The following is a 10,811-nucleotide window of genomic DNA, read 5'->3' as shown; positions in this document are numbered from 1 at the left end:
CCCCATCCGGCCGGAAAACCTGGCGATACATCACCCCATTCCTTTCAATCAACCGGTCCCACTGCCGAAGCAGCACCAGGGCTGACTGAGACACTGGTCTCCGCTCCTCTTTATTAGGACGCTGTTTACGTGTCCAGAAAGCCAAGACTTCCTGGATGACTGGGTCAGCGCGCTGGAGTGCAGCGATGTCAGATGGGGGGTGATGGGGCAAGGCGGCAACAGTGGCTTGTGTCGCATCTATGGTGTCTACTTGCAAGGCCTGCTGTAAGGGTTTGGGGAGCAACGTGCCACGGACCATGACCTGCAGGTCTTGTGCCTCGGGGGAATGCTGACGAGAAAGGGCATCTGCGTTTCCGTTGCTACGACCCGAACGATATTTGAGTTCAAAATCAAACGACGCGAGTTGGGCTACCCAACGCTGTTCAGTGGCCCCAAGCTTGGCGGATGACAGGTGACTCAAGGGATTGTTGTCGGTGTAAACAACACATTTATGACCCAACAGGTATTCCCTAAACTTCTCAGTCATGGCCCACTTGAGCGCCAAAAACTCCAACTTCATGGAGCTGTAGTTACTCATATTGCGCTCAGTGGGCCTCAAACCACGGCTAGCATAAGCTATGGGCCGAACCTTACCATCCTGTTCTTGGGATAATACGGCCCCAAGACCACCATGGCTGGCGTCCACCTCCAAGATGAATGGTAGGGTGAAGTCGGCATACGCCAGCACAGGTGCAGTGGTGAATCGAGTTTTCAAAGCCTCAAAGCTATGGCGACACTCCTCTGTCCAACGACCAGACACTGCTTGGTTAACCCGCTTGGGTTTGAGGCCTGCCAGCTCTGCTACCAGCTTATGCAGGGGTGCCGCCAGCTTCGCAAAACCCTCAACAAAGCGACGGTAGTAGCTGGCGAATCCAAGGAAGGAACGCAGCTCTGAGAGAGTGGCAGGAGGAGGCCAGCTAGAGACAGCTCTGACCTTGCCGGGGTCAGTGGAGACACCCTTGTCTGAAATAACATGGCCCAGGTAACTCACTTCCTGCTGGAAGAAAGCACACTTGCTGAGTTTCACCTTTAACCCTTCGTGGTGTAAACGCTCCAGCACCACACCCAACCTCTCCAGATGTTGCTCGATGGTAGAGGAGAAAACCACTATGTCATCGAGATACAGCAGCAGGGATTGGCACTGCTGGTCGCCAAAAATCCGCTGCATCAGACGCTGGAATGTACCGGGAGCATTGCAAAGCCCAAATGGCATGCGGTTCCACTCAAAAAGGCCAAAGGGGGTACAAAAAGCCGTCTTAGAACGGTCAGCCTCTGCCACAGGGACCTGATTGTAGCCACTAGCCAGGTCTAGGGTGGAAAACCAACGAGCACCAGTGAGGGAATCCAAAGACTCATCAATGCGGGGCAGTGGAAAGGCATCCTTCCTGGTTTTACCATTCAGGAGCCTATAGTCCACACACATGCGAAGGCTACCGTCCTTCTTCTTGGCCAGCACAATTGGAGACGCATATGGGCTGCTGCTTTCCCTAATGACCTGAGTCGCCAGCAGCTGGTTAATGTGGTCTTTAACAACCTCATACTCAGATGGAGGAATTCGGCGATAACGTTGTCGTACAGGAGCATCATCTAAGAGAGGGATCTCGTGAGAAATCAGGTCAGTACACCCTAGGTCCCCATCATTAACTGAAAAAATGGAACGGTACTGGCCAAGAAGAGCCCTCGCCTTATCCCGTGCTCCCGCAGGCAAATTACCCAACTGCAAAGTTGCTATAGGGTCCTGTGCTGGTGGGGAAACTGACTGCGAAGTCATTGTCGCCACCACAGGTGGCACCTCAGTGACACCGGCAGGCAAACTCACGACCCGCACCTCCTCCAAGGTCCCCACCACAACACGGGGGTAAAGCACCACATCTGAAGACCCTACGTTCACAATGGGAATGTAGGCTGTGCCCCGTACCACCGATACCAGAGCAGGAGGTGCAAGCAGCCCAGCGGGCAGGCCAGAGTCTAAGGACTCAAAGAGCATAGTAGTGCCAGAGTACTGCTCCGAGCATGTGGCCGTGACAATCTTCATCACACCACCCGGGATACGACAAGCCTTTTTACCACGTAGTTTGGCTTTCCCTGCTCCCCGACCAGCTGTAACACTGGCTTCATGGCACTTTTGGAAGGCCTGCATGACAGGCTTAGGGACCTCAGATACCACTGGCAGGTCAAACAAAGCCAAGCCATGCTGCCCAAAGAGCTCTGCATAGCACCTTCGGATAACATTCATCCCTAAAATACCAGGAACCTGAGAAGATACACCACCAGGTGGGTCCTTGACCAACAGAATCCCACAGGCTGGCAGCCGCTTCCCACAAAGCTCTACGTCCAGTTCTAAGTAGCCGATGTAAGGGATGGCCAGGCCATTGGCTGCTCTGAGCTGCAGCCAGTGGCAAGGTTTAAGCCGCTCTTGGCCCCAAGGCGCAAAATGTTGCTCGAAAAGAGACTCTGTAATAGTTGACACCATAGACCCTGTATCTACTAAACAAGAGACAGCAACCCCTCCCATCCTCACACCTACATGAGGACAAGATGACATGAGCTTGGACACTTCCACGTCACCTGGACCTAAATCTGAGCCAGTAACTCCCCTCTCCGAACTGTGACTCTGCAGTTTGGCGGGTGCTAGTATTCCGACACCTGGGCGGAATGGAATGGCCCACTTGGCCGAGGGACCGGTAAAGAAGGTTGAGCGCAGGCAGGAACACGAGCTCCACACTCCCTAGCAATGTGACCTGGTTGCTGACACCTCCTACAGATGATGGGACCACGAAAAGGCGCTCGGCTTTGCTGCTGAGAGGCCTGCAGACGGGAAATGCTCTGAGTCAGCTGGTTCAACTGTTCCTGTTGCAACTTCAGCATTTCCCTCATCTCACACAGCTCCGAGGCTTGAGGCGAACCGACACCTGCCTGATGGCTGCCCTGGACCACACACTGAGCACTGAAGACAGAAGGAACAGAATGACTACGACCTCTAACACCTCCAGGTAAGCCCTCTCGTTCCCACCTGATCGCCTCACTCCTAGCCTCCAGTAAGGTAGCAGTAGGCTGCCTGCGCACAAACTGCTTCAGCTCACGACGAAGTGGCCCATCCAGCACATGCTCCACAAACTGATCCCGCAACAAAACCTCTGCATTGGGTATGCCACTGGGTGCACGCTGCTTCACAGAGGTCATGAGACCCATCAATGCGAGGGAAAACTCTAGTAGAGTCTCTCCCTCATGCTGTCGTCGGGAGAAAAATGCCTCTTGTAAAGCTACATATGACTCTGCACACCCATAAAGCTCCTCTAATACCGCAATTATCTTAGATGGGTCTGAACGCTCTTCACTGGAGCGGTACTTAATTTCCTCACGCGCCTCCCCCTCTAGGTGGTCAAATAAGAAGAATGCCCGATCGGATGCAGACAAGTGGCGTGCTCTCATACAGGCTTGCACCTCCTCCAACCATTCAGCTAACCCTATGCCTGACCTTGCCCTAAATGTGGGACATTTTCTGTCTCTAGGGACAAAAATCAGTCTCTCCGTTGAAGGAGCACTGGCACTGGAGGATGCAGCAGGCGCAAGAAGAACTGGGGGCGCTGTACTAGGGCCAGGCATGGCTGCAACCTGTTCCTGTCTCAGCCCCTCGTTGTCTGCCCTTAGCTGTGCGACTAAATCCCTCAGTTCCTGCAACTCTGCCTCCATAACTAAGCCTATACAAGCTACAACCTTCTCTACCGTGGAGAAGAGTCCAGGGCAAGGGGAGCTGGGCTTGTTGCAGGTCCACAAAACCAGCTGCTGCTTTGCCTCGAAAAGAGAAAGAAATGAAAAATGAAAAACAAAACAAAACACAAGTCAGACACAGACACTTACGTTAGCACAGACACGATCTTTCTTTAAAGAAACTAATGAAAAATAAAAAAATAAACAGAACGCACGTCTCTGCCCTCAAATTGCAAATCCTGCCGACAACGCCAGATTGTGGCAGCACGAGCTATGGAGTGATGCCCCTTTTCTTAAGGCAGTATCGGTAGCATTAATTATTGCCAGACAACGCCACCCTGGGAATTTCACCTAGAGATTTATTTTAAGTGGGCTAGCACAAATGAAGGAAAGGCACTGAGGTCCGTTATGCAATGAGGCAGAGAGGGCAGTTCGATCATACAAAAATAAGTTTATTTATACAAAATGTCTGTTCTTAAAACTAGAGAATTACTCACTAAGGAGGGAAATTGGGTGCTGAGATCCAATCAGTGCTGAGACCTACTGTGAACACCTGCATCCAAAGGAAAGGGGGTCCCAGGAACACCACACGTAAAACAAATGAAAAAATAAACCAAATGCAAACACAATACAAAAGGGACACCGTGACCAGGACACCAGTCCACCACCGTAGGCTCAGCACCTGAATTGAGGGGGATCGCAGAGCAACCAGTTAGAAAACATAATGGAAACAAAATAATAAGAGAAATTAATTAAATAAACAAAATCTATAATAAGTAAACACAAGGAGAAATCAGCAAAAACTCTTACATAACATAACATACACACTTTAGAATGTAGTTGTACCAACTAAACAAAAGAGATAGCGACACAACAGGAACAGGAACAAACTATCGCTAGCCGAATGAACGGCAAAGCGATCGGGTCCGAGCTGGCCCTGGCAAGGCGGTAATAACGTGGAGGCAAAGCAGCAGTGGTTTTTATAGGTGGATTGGCCGCCGCTGCGCCGCTACTGTCGGCCACCCAATCGGGCAGTCCCGGCCAACGTGGCGTGGAGCAGGGAACGGGACGCTATCCAAAAGCGACAGTTCAGTAGGCGGCATCGGCTATGTATCGATGAGCAGCGCGCAGCCAGCAGCAACATCCAAGTGAGCCCTTTACAACACAATAACTAAAATTAGCACTGGAAAGGCAACGTATAAGAGAGATGCAGCCGTGACCGGCAGCTCACCTATCACTGCACAGAAGCGGAAATAGACGCACAGGAGCTACGTGACCCAGCCTCCGGCAAGCAAGAGCCTTTACAAAACAATAACTAAAATTAGTACTGGATGGGCAACATGCGAGAGAGATGCAGCCGTGACCGGCAGCTCACCTGTCACCGCACGGAAGCGGAAATGGACGCCCAGGCGCAACGTGACCCAGCCTACGGCAAGCAAGAGGCCGACAGGTGCTCTACGCCCGCCTTTATAGATAGTCTCCCACCGTGATTGGCTGGGACTGCCGCACAGCTGACAGTCACCATGACAACAAACCACATATTGCCACACTAAAAATAGCATACACACACTTCAGGCAGGATCATGGTCCCCTTCAAGCCAGCACGCACGAGTATGTTCATGGTTTATGTTTACTTTACAAATCTTTTTACACTGAGTCATTTGAACCAACAGTTATAGGTGACAGGAGATGTGTTGCATACACAATAAACATGCATAAGAAACAGGCTTAAAATGACGTTTCCAACCTACTTACAGAGTTTTAAACTTAAGAATCTTTCCTACTTATCCCTAGGCAATACCGGTACACTGCGTACAGGCAAGCTATACGCTGGGCTTATGGCGTTTTAGGGAGGAGTATAAGGAAGCCTCTACCCTCTTGTGTGGTTTCAACCATCAGACAGCAATTCCAGAATGATGACCAGACGTATCAGGGCTTTCAATGGCCTTGTTTGGATGAAAATGAATAAAAATAATAGTTATGCTTATTCTGTTGTGATCATTCAATTGCCCTTAAAATGTTATAAAGTACACAGAACACATGCATTTTGGATAAAAAAAAAGTTGATTGGCATTGCTTGTAATGGTTACTGAACAAAGACACAGGTTGGAATTAAATCTATATAAAAAAATGGTTAGGCACAAAACATACAAGGAACACTGATGAAGGGCTAGACCCGCAATGTTTACTTCTAATTCTAATTAATTCTGCAATAGTGTAGTCATACCCGAGGGTCAGTTGATGGTTCTCTTTCTCTCACACACACACACACACACGCACACTATTTCATGCATGCATACATGCAGTGATACATGCAAAAGCACATCAAGCAGACACAGTGAGCCCAGACAACACCGCACACAGAGGTTGACAAGGCACAGGTAAAATGATTACCAAATTATTTTGAATTATATACAAAGAAATTTCATGCAAATAATAACAACTAAATCATTGGACATGTCCGTGGAAAAAAATAATAATGTGAAATTTGGTTTTCTTGAAGCGTGACTGCCGGGCTAGGTAGAGGCTGATGGCCTCCTCCTTAGGAATCTGTTCGAAGGATTTGGCGATGGGGGCGGGTGCATCGGAGGACAAATTGGCGCCAACTTCTCGAAGAACCGCGGGTGAATTGGCGTAGCTCTCCCGAAGGGCCTTCATTAATGATGTTGCATAACCTGCAGACATAATAATAATAATATTACTTTATAAAGATCATTGTCACTGATCACTCGTGCGCCATCTCAAAATATGATAGAACTGCCTGACACTGCTTACCGTATGAGGCTGCCTCTTTGATGGGACGCACCACATGGGCACCTTTTCTGAAGCGCGGATACCGCACGCAGTACTTCTCCGTCCCGTCACTTCTCCGTGCTGTCTCGCGATTGGCATTGTGATTATAATGCAGCGCCGCCAAGAGAAGCCTACAAAATAACACATTTGAGAAAACCTTTGAAACTTGGTGTATGACAAAATACTACAATAGGCACGTTAATAGGTACTATTATTACTATAAAAGGCATAATAATTGGCAGTGTTATTCCATTGGATAGCACTGACCTGCTATACATCCCAAGGTATGAAAACCCTGTGTGCTTGGGCGCGAAGTGCAAGATGAGGGAGTGGTAAGCCTCAAGGGAGAAGGTCTGGTGCTGTGGAGACAGCTGACGGACATCTTTCAGCAAGGCAGCCCTCATCATTATGTTCTCCAACTTGACTGCTGCCAATGAGCCTGAAAAGACAGGTAGGCAGGGAGGCAGACAGACACACAGATGGAAAACGTACAAATAGACATTAGACAGGAAGATGGATACAGACAGAATTCCTTTTTGAAATGGAAACACATGAAATTGTCCTGCATATGAATTATAGCAAACATAAACAGCAAACAGAATGTTATGAGATTGCCAGGGAATGAAAAAACAATTTCATCACAAAGGTCACATGTCAAAGCATCCAGACAATTACTCAAAGACAGCAAATAAAACAAAACTATGTAGAGCGTGCATAATACCAGTACTGTACCTGGGTCCAGCCATTCTTTGTTGCGCTGATCTCCGTCTAGAGGGCCATGGGCACAACTGGAGAAGGCAGGGGTGTCATGGTCATGGATGTCCTGGATGTGGTTCACTAAACTTCTCTATTTGGCCTCCATGACCGCTGGGTTGCCATCTGGGGTTGAGGCTGCAGTCCAATAGAGGTGATTCACTATAGCTGGCCTCCACAACTGTAGTTGGTCACACTCTTTGGATGCTGCATCCAATGCCTTCCCCAGACCTGTTTTAGAACAAATGGTATTCATTGATATGCACTAACAAAAACTGCTTCAAGGTTCCAACAATGGATACATACTTTTGGCAATGTGCCACACGTCAAAATAATGCTGTGTCCCTTCAGGGATCAGCTCCTCTCTCACCCATTTGGCAACCTAAGGAGAAAAAAACCACTAACATCCAGCTTCAGTGCAATTCAGATATTTACATTCTATACTGCATTTTTATTGTAAATACCTGGCGATGTCGGTCCGTGATCAGCGTTGCCAAATGCAGGTCGTTTCCCCTCAGCAGGCCAACACTGCGCTTGAGCCCTTCAAGCTCACACCATGAGCTGTTGGGGACCTCTGAGCTCTGCAACATGACATAACAGTGTAAGTGTAGAATGCTGGTGGTGTTGAAGGAGGCGTTAATGAACCGAAGCGTTGCTGGTCCAGGCATTATGATACACTACTCTAGTTAGGCAATACACAATAAAGCTCTATGCATGGTTGTAGTGGAAAGATGTTATATTAAGATACAATCCTTTTACCAAATTGCAGAGTTCATTTCTTTGTCTAATAACATCAGGTTTACCTGAACAAGCTGAACATCCACCACCTTGTTCACTCTGTCCTCTATCAGAGAGTATGACCCATACTTTGCGCAGTGCCCAGGAGAATCTGACCTGGAATTAATTACAATTTATGTTTCAAGTTTTTAAAACCATGGTCTGTAAAGACAATCCACCATGTCAACTGCAAATGCCAACTAAAGCCACCCTACATGATAACAAATAACAAAATCAAAACGTGGAACTGGTCTAGCTCTCACACTGGTTTACCTGCAGTCACCAGCAAGAACTAGCCCGCCATCCATTGCCCGTAGGTCACTAAAATTCTTGGCTTGATCATTCTGCCAGGCCTGAACGATTACAGGGATGGTGTAGTGGCACTGATGGCGAAAGAAACTGCTGGCACTGATGCACTGCAGGCCAAACAGGGTCAACATTCTTAGTGTCTGTGTGGCCAAACATCCAGTAAAATGAATGGCCCCACTTAACAGGAGGTTGCAGGTTGGCATGTTCCTGTGGAGCATTGGCTGGTTTTGCCAGAAACGGTGGTAGCCACATGATGCACAGACCTAGATATGTAATAAAATAAAATAAAACATTGTAATCAACAGTATATCAGGATTCAATATAGAGTAAGTACTGTACATTACTGGTCAAAGGTTTCATATTTTCAATGAAACACACATGACCAATACAGTATAACACTCAAATATGATGGCATCACAAACCAGCAGACTTAAGCCAGCCTGGTACATACATTGTAAATTAACTGGCAAGACAGTCAGAGCTATCAGATTGTAATTAGATATTCAGATTTTCTAATCAGATGGCCACGTAAACAAAACTGCATAAACAAAACTGTACCTGCTTGATCTTAACAAAAGTTCCTTCCTGCTGCACGATGCTACTATCCGACCTCTCACAACAGGCCGGACAGATGGCAAAAAGGCCCATCAGCTCCTCTTGGCAAACAATGAATTTGTCAATGCAACTACAACAACAAAAAATGAGGGGGAGGGGGGCGGTGTCATTCAAACTAACAAAGCATTGAGCATTCAATATGGTCTATGTTGGTTTTCGATTATCTCACTTGTGGTGGGGGTCACACGTGTAAGGTGGCTCCTCATCAAACAATTCCTCCTCATCCATCGGCTCTTCGGGCACCCACGACAAGTCACTGATGACAGTGGCATTATCATCATCATCGTCGTCAACTGGACTAGGACTAGCGAGGGGAGTGGAGGTTTGTGGGCTGATTGAAGTCTGTGTGCCCACGCTAACCATCTTGGGCTTCAGGTTAACCTGCACAGCTGTGGCAGAGGCAGTAAACATACCCAAACATATGACAATCATGGCAAATCTAAGCGGCTATGTTTTGGTGTAGGCTATGTATTCATTTCATCAATGTGTATGGAAATGTCCTACTTGCAATGTTTTAGACATAATATCTACCCCTTAAAATACCAAAGATTTACCGTGAGACCATCGGGGGGGCTTCAAATAACATTGTGTCCCAGCGTCAGAAGTGGAGGAGGGCAAGGGCTGATCCCCAGTATCGACACTCTCCACAGTGTCTACACTGGCCACGGTCTCCTGCTGTGAGGCGTCTGTCAACATCTTGCGAAAACAAATATAAAAAAGTATATTAGTATAAAGTATAGTATATATAAGTATATAAAAAAGAAATCACGGTCACGGTCAAATACAGTATATGTGAAAGAGAACCGTAGCAGTCTAGCACTAACACAAAACGCAAACACACTTGTGAAAGCCGCTTGATGATGACGATCACTGATCCAAACACTAGCCATGAAGCTTTCATGACGATATGGACATTTACTTCAGGGCAATTTTGTTTTGGCTCATATTCGTGAATCACGAAATATGCTCTTCTAATGTCAGACTGATCATGCTTGTAGAGGAGGCTGTGTCAAAGGGAACACGGTATGCAAAATACACAGAGCTAGCTAACGCGCAGCTTGTAATTAGCAGCTATAGCATGATGCTTACCGTGGCAATCTCTCGCTTGCGGCAGACGGTGTCTCTCGACCTCGGGACAGGGCAGGCAGAGTGGTTTGCATGCACAGACGGCACGGCGGTAGGAATTAACTTCGCCGTCCTCTTACTCTTTAAACCAAGTGAGACCATCTTGGCATCCCCTGAGTGGTAATCCCCCTCCTTGAAATGCGCGCTGCATATTCTGGAGTACGCGGTAACAGAGCTAGCTGAAAAATCTGCCCGCCTAAACTTGACAAATTGCACCCAGCTTCGGAGAATCCCTTTGTCCTTGGGGAAGCAATGGACCCTATGTCCACTTTTGCTGGAGTTGTTGCACCCGCCACAAATACAGTAGAAAACCATGTTATCTACTTATATATCTACTCTCTCTCTCTCTCTATCTATATATATGTTATGCTATGCTATGCTATCCCTCACTATCTATCTATGTTATGTTATGCTATGCTATCCCTCACTATCTATCGATGTTATGCTATTCTATCTATCTATCGATGTTATGCTATTCTATCTATCTATCTATATATATCTAGGCTACTCTATTTATGTATTTACTTATATAATCTGACACTGTCACTCTCTCACTAGCGGCTTCGGCTGTCGTCCAAAAGCGGAGTACCTTACGTGACGTCATGCAATGCATTGTGGGAGAAATAAGAATCATCGCTAACCTGTGGCTAATAACCACTAATATATCACCTACTTTTCCTAATATTTAT

The 10,811-nt window shown here is 47.3% G+C and overlaps 1 protein-coding gene and 1 long non-coding RNA gene across 5 annotated transcripts; both read right to left on the bottom strand.

Annotated features, from left to right (window-relative positions):
- Nucleotides 1–5,362: 5,362 nt before the first annotated feature.
- Nucleotides 5,363–6,660, bottom strand: LOC132466143 (uncharacterized). Its single transcript, XR_009527755.1, has 2 exons — nt 6,526–6,660; nt 5,363–6,425 (listed from the first exon to the last, which is right to left on the bottom strand). It is a non-coding gene; the product is annotated as an uncharacterized LOC132466143 (long non-coding RNA).
- A 71-nt stretch (nt 6,661–6,731) lies between these two features.
- On the bottom strand, nt 6,732–10,611 carry LOC132466044 (uncharacterized). Of its 4 annotated transcripts, XM_060063066.1 has the most exons (10): nt 10,087–10,607; nt 9,552–9,693; nt 9,167–9,386; nt 8,941–9,067; nt 8,347–8,645; nt 8,100–8,190; nt 7,761–7,877; nt 7,603–7,678; nt 7,439–7,527; nt 6,733–6,870 (listed from the first exon to the last, which is right to left on the bottom strand). In XM_060063066.1, exons 1-10 carry the CDS (start codon nt 10,435–10,437, stop codon nt 6,814–6,816), a joined length of 1,569 nt encoding a protein of 522 aa, XP_059919049.1. In that variant the 5' UTR covers nt 10,438–10,607; the 3' UTR covers nt 6,733–6,813. The 4 variants fall into 4 exon arrangements, 3 of the variants coding, with proteins under 3 accessions (XP_059919065.1, XP_059919049.1, XP_059919056.1); XM_060063082.1 differs by having other exon boundaries at nt 6,732–6,870; nt 9,552–10,608; XM_060063073.1 differs by lacking the exon at nt 6,733–6,870 and having other exon boundaries at nt 7,370–7,527.
- Nucleotides 10,612–10,811: the final 200 nt, after the last annotated feature.

This window comes from Gadus macrocephalus, chromosome 1 (genome assembly GCF_031168955.1).
Source record: "Gadus macrocephalus chromosome 1, ASM3116895v1".
Classification (NCBI taxonomy): Eukaryota; Metazoa; Chordata; class Actinopteri; order Gadiformes; family Gadidae; genus Gadus; species Gadus macrocephalus.
Note: the sequence above shows the minus strand (reverse complement) of the source record. Positions and strands in the feature narration are given on the sequence as shown.

Bases quoted from the DNA above. Each gene is read 5' to 3' on its own strand.
- LOC132466044 (XM_060063066.1), bottom strand. From the start codon at position 10,437: ATGGTTTTCTACTGTATTTGTGGCGGGTGCAACAACTCCAGCAAAAGT. The intron at 9,694-10,086 runs GTAAGCATCATG...TGTTTTCGCAAG, and splicing joins GCAAGCGAGAGATTGCCACG to ATGTTGACAGACGCCTCACA. The intron at 9,068-9,166 runs GTGAGATAATCG...TTGTTGTTGTAG, and splicing joins ACGTGTGACCCCCACCACAA to TTGCATTGACAAATTCATTG.